Raw genomic sequence first — 8,267 nt, 5'->3', positions numbered from 1 at the left:
CTGAGCTAGCCTGGTTTCCTGCCTTGGCCCTGTTGGACTGACTCCTCATGGAATCCTTGGATTTGGGACTGGACCTGGACCACGTTGCTCGGGTTAACCCTGGGCCCAGCACACACAGAATTGTAGTGTTGGAAGGGGCCCCAAGCATCATCACCCCCCCCCCCCGCAATGCAGGAATCAAAGCCAGCAAATGTCTTCCAGCTACTTTGATGGGTCGCTGTCAACTTTCAGGGCCTGGTTCCTGTCCACTCCCTGCTTTGGCAGAACACAATTGGTCCTCATTTTGCCAGTTCCAGTTCCCTCCCAGCAATACTTGAAATTCTAGGTTCTACCACGTTTGCATGACTTTTCCGAAAGGTTTGTAATTAGGATTTATTTATTGGGATGTAAGCTCGTTTGCTTGTACTAGGAAGGAGAAGGCTGCAGTGGGAACAGCCATCCAGTGACGACCACCAGCCTGCCCGCCCCTCCCGATCGGGCTCCCACTGGGCCCCGTATTCTTAAGGGCCGGGTGTCACTCAGTGTCTCCCTCACTCAGCACTCCGGCCTCGATGAGGTACAGCCTGGTCCTGTAGCCCCGATAGGCGGACTGGATCTTGATGGCAGCTTCCTGCTGTTGGCGCAAGATCTGCCGTGCCCTCCACCCCCTCCAGAAGGCCTGGATGAGGGTCGCTGCCCGCGCCACCTGCCACATCTGCTTCCGCGTCTTGAACACCCGCTTCTGGCCCTCGCCCATCCGGCGGGCATAGTAGTTCTCATAAAGCCATTCGGAGGTCCCCGCGCTGGGTGCTCCCTGTTGGCTGAGGCTGGTGGAGGAGAGGCTCCGCGCTGTGTTGCGGTCCCGCGTGGGACGGGCAGACGCGTGGCCCGTGGAATAGCGCTGGCTCAGGCCTCCGTGATCCCGGCCCTGCCTCCGTGGCTGGTCTTCAGACGCTATGCTCTGGTTCCCGGGGTAATAGGCCCTGGGGCCCATCTGGTAGGACATATGGGACCCGTAAGGCTCGGGCCTGGCAGGCGACTGTGACCCTCTCGACCTGGGAGCCGGGCTCTTCCTCCTGGCGGACGCAGGCCGGGCGTGCCCCTCGCACTCGCTGTCCATGTCCGATTCAGAGGGCGGGCCTTTGCCAACCCCCACCAGGACGCGCACAGTGGTGCATCTCCCACAGCGGGGGCACGACTTGGGCTCCGAGCGCTCTCTCTCCCTGGCTCCTGGCTGCTCTCTTTCCCTGAATTCGGGGCGCTCCCTTTCCCGGGTTTCCGGACGCTCCCTTTCCCGGAATTGCAGGTGCTCTCTCCTGCCTCCCCCCAGGTGCTCCCTCGCGTGTGACGACTGAGTCCGAGGGACCTTGCTCGCCCACTCCTCGGGGTCTCCCACGAGACACTTGCGCCAGTGCTTCCTGGGGTAGGGGCCCACCCAAGAGGAGCTCCCGGGCATGTAGCTGGGCTGCCCGTAGTAGGTCCCTCTCGGGCCGGGCCGGTGGGCAGGGCGTCGTGGCATCTGCGCCAGCTCCTGCCGGGTGCGGTAGCCCCTCCAGTGCGCCTGGATAGTCGTGGCTGCCCGCCTGCACTCTGCGAGGGCCTGCCGGGTCTTGTAGCCCCGGTAGTGTGCCTGGATGGTGATCGTAGCTTGCTCTTTGTCCATCTCCGGGCCCCCCCAGGACCTGCTCCCCTCGTTGAAGGAGGCCAGGGAGGGTGTCGTTCTCCTCCTCGTCGTTGTCATTCTCCTCCTCCTCCTCCTCTCAACCCGATGCTCCTGCCTATACCCTTGCCACGAGGGCACCTGCTCCCGCTGCAGGGCCGCGTACTCCCGGGTGATGAAGTGCCTCCACGCGGCCTGGATGACTGAGGCGGCAGCGTGTTCACGAAGGACACGCCTCCGCACCAGGTAGCCTCGCCACGTGGCCTGGATGGTGGTGGCTGCCTTGTCCATGAGCATGTCTAGCTCATCCACCAGGAAGGAGGAGTGGTGGCGGGAGCGGCTCGTGCTCCGAGCCCGCACCCTGGCCAGGTGGGGGTCGTGGTAGGGCTCTTCATTGTCCTCCTCGTCCTCCCCGCTCTGGGAATTGTAGGGGCACCAAAGGTGGTCCTCGTAGGTCTCCATCCTGGAAGGGGCGGAAAGGGCAGGCATCAGGCAGCGACCAGAATCCCTGCCCCATTTTGGGCCTCAGGTGAGGTCCCAGGGTGGACGGATTGTCTCCTCCCCACACTGCTGCATTTTAGGGGGATACCCTTCCACTTTGTGACCTCTTTCCCCTAGAATTGCCCGTGTTTCTGTTGGCTTTTAATCTCACCTCAAAGATGCTTTCCTCCTCTCCCCATCACTGCAAATGTGCCACTCTTGTCCTCAAAGCTCCTCAGAATGGCTTCCTTTCCCATCCACCTCAGCTTCAAGCTTCTAGTCAAAGACCTCCACCATGCAGCCCCTAACTATAATTTCTCTGCATCTCCCCTGAAATTTGCCCTCTGCTGTTAACTCATTGGTCTCTCACGCTCCCCTTCCCATCATCAAGCCTTCTGCTACCTAACAACGTCTGAAGAGCATCCGTCTGGTCCAGCATCCTGTTCTCACTGTGACCCAAAGAACCTAGATAGACTGCTTCTGGAGCTGGAGGTTCCATAAGGACATAACAGCCTGGCTGCTGGATCAGGCCAATGGCCCATCTAGTCAACCTCTTTTTCTTACACCCAGATGCCCCTTATGGGAAACCCACAATTGGGATTCAAACACACAAGAACACTCTCTTCCAGCAATTAGCCATCATGGCTAGTAGTCACTGATAGCCCTCTCCTCCTTGGATTTGTCTAATCTTTTAAATCCACCCAGGATGGTGGCCATCACTGCCTCTTGTGGGAGGGAGTTCCGCAGGTTAACTGTGAGCTGCCTGAAGAAGGGCCTTTATCTGTCCTGAATCTCCCAACATTCAGCTTCTGCCATGGGTGTGGATGCACTTCCGCAAGTACACACACACACAAACCACACAAAATTTGCCCAGCAGTTCCCTGTTAGTGTTAAAAGTCTTTGGAAAAGCCACACTTGGGCACTGCTCTCTGCCAGAGGAAGGTGGCCATAAATATATATTTTCAATAAATAAAGTTAAATGATAAGTTTTCACAGTAGGTAAAGGGACCCCTGACCATTAGGTCCAGTCGTGACCAACTCCGGGGTTGCGGCGCTCATCTCGCTTTATTGGCCGAGGGAGCCAGCATACAGCTTCCGGGTCATGTGGCCAGCATGATTAAGCCGCTTCTGCCGAACCAGAGCAGCGCACGGAAACGCTGCTTACCTTCCCACTGGAGCAGTACCTATTTATCTACTTGCACTTTGACGTGCTTTCGAACTGCTAGGTGGACAGGAGCAGGGACCAAGCAATGGGAGCTCACCCCGTCACGGGGATTCGAACCGCCAACCCTCTGATTGGCAAGTCCTAGGCTCTGTGGTTTAACCCACAGCGCCACTCGCGTCCCCTCACAGTAGCTGCCACCATTCCTTGCACCTCAGGCTCAGTGTCTCTGAGCACAGGCAGATTGCCTCCCCCACCCCAGCAAAAAGGAGCTTAAAATAAAAAGTTTCAAAGATACAAAGCAACTTAAAAACAACAACTTTGTGTTTTTAGTACCTCTGAGCAGGTACAGACTGCTCCCTTCTGAAGGTTTTCATAAAAGCCATCTTCAAAAATCTGAAGGGACATCACACATGGAAGATGGAGCCAGTGGGATCCGAACCAGCGGATTCAAGTTTCGGGAAAGGAGATTCTGATTAAACTTGCTGAGGGCGAGAGCTGCTTGACAGTAGAACAGACTCCCTTGGCCATTTATTTGGAGATTTTAAAGCAGAGGTCGGATTTTTGCATTTCAGGGGGTTGGACTAGAATAGATGACCCAATGCTATGCTTCCACTGTTAGATGCACCTTGGAGTACATAAATGAAATAATGCCATTTCTCTCCCCACCCGCTGCCACCCTGCAGCTTGGCACCAGTCTATTCTGGTACCTAGCCAGGAGGGGAACGAAATGCGGGAACAGTTCCACTCCTTACGTGCTGATGGACACAGCTGCGAGAGTCAGCCAGGACAGAAGTACTGGCAGCCTTCAGGATGAGCAAAAGGGAAAGGAATGGAGTCTTGGCAGGCCTGCGGGCAACGATGCTGATGTCTGGTGGATTGCTTGCCTGTTGCAGAATGCAGATCCAAAACAGGCCTGGGGGAACTTCCTTTTCTCCCGGGGCCACATTCCCTCCTGGACGACTGTCCGAGGGCCGAATGCTAGCGGTGGGCAGGGTCTTAAGCAAACGTGGGTGGAGAAGGGAACATAACCATTTTAACTTTGTAGAAGAGGATGGTTTCTATGCTCAGCTCACACCCTGCTCCCTGGGTGTCACCTAGGCCATCCAGAGCCATTACCTCTGAATTTGATTGCACCTTCCAGCCAGGCAAAAGCCCTCAAGGAAGATGAGATTCAAGGTGTTTGGCCTGGGAAAGAGGATCATAGAATTCTCAAGTTTGGAAGAGACTCCAGCGGTCATCTAGCTCAACTAATAATAATAATAATAATAATAATAATAATAATAATTTATTTATACCCTGCCCATCTGGCTGGGTTTCCCCAGCCACTCTGGGCGGCTTCCAACAAAACACTAAAATACAATAACCTATTAAACATTAAAAGCTTCCCTAAAGAGGGCTGCCTTCAGATGTCTTCTAAAAGTCTGGTAGTTGTTCTCTTTGACATCTGGTGGGAGGGCGTTCTACAGGGCGGGTGCCACCACCGAGAAGGCCCTCTGCCTGCTTCCCTGTAACTTGGCTTCTTGCAGTGAGGGAACCGCCAGAAGGCCCTTGGAGCTGGACCTCAGTGTCTGGGAAGAATGATGGGGGTGGCGACGCTCCTTCAGGTCTACTGGGCCGAGGCCGTTTAGGGCTTTAAAGGTCAGCACCAACACTTTGACTTGTGCTCGGAAACTTCCTGGGAGCCAAGGTCTTTCTGACCGGTGTTATGTGGTCTCGGCGGCCACTCCCAGTCACCAGTCTAGCTGCCGCATTCTGGATTAGTTGTAGTTTCCGGGTCACCTTCAAAGGTAGCCCCACATAGAACGCATTGAAGTAGTCCAAGCGGGAGATAACCAGAGCATGTGCCACTCTGGCAAGACAGTCTGCAGGCAGGGAGGGTCTCAGCCTACGTACCAGTAGGAGCTGGTAGACAGCTGCCCTGGACACAGAATTGACCTGCACCTCCATGGACAGCTGTGAGCCCAGAATGACTCCCAGGCTGTGCACCTGGTCCTTCAGGGGCACAGGTGCCCCATTCAGGACCAGGGAGTCTTCCATACCTGCCCGTCCCCTGTCCCCCCAAAACAGTACTTCTGTCTTGTCAGGGAATCTCAGCTAAAGAATCCCTGGCAGGGGGCCACCCCACCTCTTTCCAAGGGAGTCCATTCCACAGCTGAATAATAATAATAATTATAATTTCATTGGTTTTTTTTATAAAGAGCTCTTACCGCCAGGAAGTTCTTCCTAATGTTTAGTCAGAATCTCCTTTCTTGGAATTTGAATCCACCGATTAGGGTCCTTCCCTTCTGAGCAGCAGAAAACAAACTTGCTGGCTGGGGGAGGAGGTGTAGCCTGGAGAGAGTTTCTCAAGGGCCAGAGAGAGAGGCCAGGAGGGCCGGATTGCCTCCCCTTCCACCCCACCCCCCCTCCATAGGGCAGGGGTAAAAGGGATGGTGGTCTATTACCTTTCTCAGGCAACCATGTCAGCTTTGCCACCTTGATCGTGCCTCTTTGCAGCTGCCTCCGGTTAGGCATAGGGCTGGATATACCCTGCGGCGAGAGAAGCTGTTTACAGCATCACAAGATAAACACACAAACACACACACAGCCACAGCCTGGCTGAGGCTGGTGTGAGGCTTGGTCCACTTCATCCAGAGGGCACCAGGTTGGGGAAGGCTGGCCTAGATAATTTCATCCAAGGCTTCCTGCAGCTGCCTCACCTCAACCCTCTCCATCAGTTACCCAAGGAAAGCAACCGGTTCCTAGTTTAGCTCAGACTGGGCAGTTTTGTTTAAGAAACAGAAATGGCCCCTCCTCTTTCAGAAGACGTCAGAAGAGCTTGCTGGATCAGGCCAGTGATCTACCTAGCCCAGCCTCCTGTTCTCACAGTGGCCAGCCAGGAGCCTGCAGGATAATTAATAATAATAATAATTTATTATTTGTACCCCGCCCATCTGGCTGGGTTTCCCCAGCCACTCTGGGCGGCTTCCAACAAAGATTAAAAATACATTAAAATGTCACACATTAAAAACTTCCCTAAGCAGGGCTGCCTTCAGATGTCTTCTAAATGTCAGGTAGTTGTTTTTCTCTTTGACATCTGATGGGAGGGCGTTCCACAGGGCAGGTGCCACCACCGAGAAGGCCCTCTGCCTGGTTCCCTGTGACTTGGCTTCTCGCAGCGAGGGAACCACCAGAAGGCCCTCGGAGCTGGACCTCAGTGTCCGGGCAGAACGATGGGGGTGGAGACGCTCCTTCAAGTCTACTGGGCCAAGGCCGTTTAGGGCTTTAAAGGTCAACCCGCAAGAAGGATTAAAGCACAAGGGCAACTCTCCCCTTCTGCCATTTCCAGCAACTGGCATTCAGAAGCATTGCTGCATCCAGCTGTGAAGGGAGAGCAGAGCCATCAGGGCTAGGAGCCATCCGTAGCCCCCTCCTCCATGAATTTGTTCAGTCCTCTTTTAAAGACATCCAGGTTGGTGGCCATCTCTGCTTCCTGTGGCAGGGAGTTCCACAGTTTAACTCCGCACTGCATGAAGGACTTTTATCTGTCCTGAACCTCCCAATGTTCAGTTTCCTTGGATGTCTGCGAGTTTTGGCGTTATGAGAGGGAGGCAAACGTTTCTCTCTCCACTTCCTCCATGCCGTGCAGCATTTTATAAACTTTGCCTCTGACTCCCCTTTTCTCTAAACTAAAAAGTCCCAAATGCGGCAACCTTTCTTCACAGAGGAGTTGCTCTACAATGTCCTTTTTGAGGTGAGGCGATTGCATAACGACACATTCCCCAAATTTCCATCTCCCAGACAGGAACTGTCCAACCTTGCAACCAAAACTCTCTTCCTATGAAGGTGATCCCAGAACCTGCCTTTTCTAATACTAATAATACTACTACTACTACTACTAATAATTTTTAATATATACCCCGCCCTCCCCAGCCAAGGCCGGGCTCAGAGCGCCCAGATTAGCTCAGAGCTGATGCCACACACCTGCCAATATTTATTTTATTTTAGCCCATACTTCTCAACTAATTATAGTTTTAAACACAGCCCATTGGGAATCAAAGAGGCAAGCCACAGGGATGCTGAACCTCTGCACATCTACAGCAGCTGATGTTGGGAGTTTGGGTGCCCAGTGGGTCTGGCTATGGGTTTTTGGAAGGCCAGACTGTGCACAACTTGACAAAGGAGAACTAAAATGGCGGGTGGCCAAGTTGGGAGACAGCGGCGCTCCCTTGCCTTGAATCCAGGTGAACCGTATCCATTTCTGTTCCCACAGGAAGCCTCTTTGTGCCATACCTATATACAGACGGCAGCTCCCATGCACAGCCTGTTCTCTCCCTTCTGCAGGACCTTCCAGCCACCTCTTGCATGGGCCGAGAAATTCTGGGGGCTCCCAACATCACATGCTGACATCACTACAATTGTGGCATCATGGCCTGTGTGCAGCCAATCACAGGCGGTTGGGTGGGGGGAGCCTTTGGCAGCCCAGCTTGGAAGTGGGAGCATCTCTGCTTCCTGGGTTCTTCACAGGTGTGTGGTCCATTCACACCTTGACAAAAACACATTTTGAAAGGGAGATCCTTCCTAGTGCTGCTCCTACTCATTTGTTTTGCTCAAGGCCAGGGAAGGTTTAAGCCTCAATTGCAGGCAAATTGCAAGGGTTATAAAGCAATGCTTTGGATATATGGATTTGCCTTCCCTCTCTGTGAAAAGATGGATAGACTCAAAGCATCAACACATCTCAAGCTGGGGGCAGGGGTGAAATCCAGAGCATCGTGTGTGCATGAGTGCAGAAGGGTTGTGGATACTGTGCATAAATAGCAGCACCAGAAGCAAAATTTCAGACAGGAAGATGAAATGACAAGGAAGAACTCCCACTGACTCAACATCTGCATGTTAAGCAATCATTAAAGATCTTCTCGCTGGTCGTAGGGATGCCATCCTCTCTAGGCCTGCTCAGGAGGTACTATGGCAAGGTTTAGGCTTCACACCAAAAATGGTTTGATA

General features: G+C 53.6%; 1 protein-coding gene across 1 annotated transcript; it reads right to left on the bottom strand.

The window, feature by feature from the left end:
* Nucleotides 1-358: 358 nt before the first annotated feature.
* Nucleotides 359-7,691, bottom strand: LOC308480810 (uncharacterized protein). Its single transcript, XM_081012684.1, has 3 exons — nucleotides 7,557-7,691; nucleotides 5,729-5,813; nucleotides 359-2,102 (listed from the first exon to the last, which is right to left on the bottom strand). Exon 3 carries the CDS (start codon nucleotides 2,099-2,101, stop codon nucleotides 515-517), a length of 1,587 nt encoding a protein of 528 aa, XP_080868810.1. The 5' UTR covers nucleotide 2,102; nucleotides 5,729-5,813; nucleotides 7,557-7,691; the 3' UTR covers nucleotides 359-514.
* Nucleotides 7,692-8,267: the final 576 nt, after the last annotated feature.

The sequence above is a fragment of the Podarcis pityusensis genome (assembly GCF_964106645.2).
Source record: "Podarcis pityusensis genome assembly, chromosome: 7".
NCBI lineage: Eukaryota > Metazoa > Chordata > Lepidosauria > Squamata > Lacertidae > Podarcis > Podarcis pityusensis.
Note: the sequence above shows the minus strand (reverse complement) of the source record. Positions and strands in the feature narration are given on the sequence as shown.

What these genes read in the sequence shown, in the direction of transcription:
- LOC308480810 (XM_081012684.1), bottom strand. Translation starts at nt 2,101, where the DNA reads ATGGAGACCTACGAGGACCACCTTTGGTGCCCCTACAATTCCCAGAGC.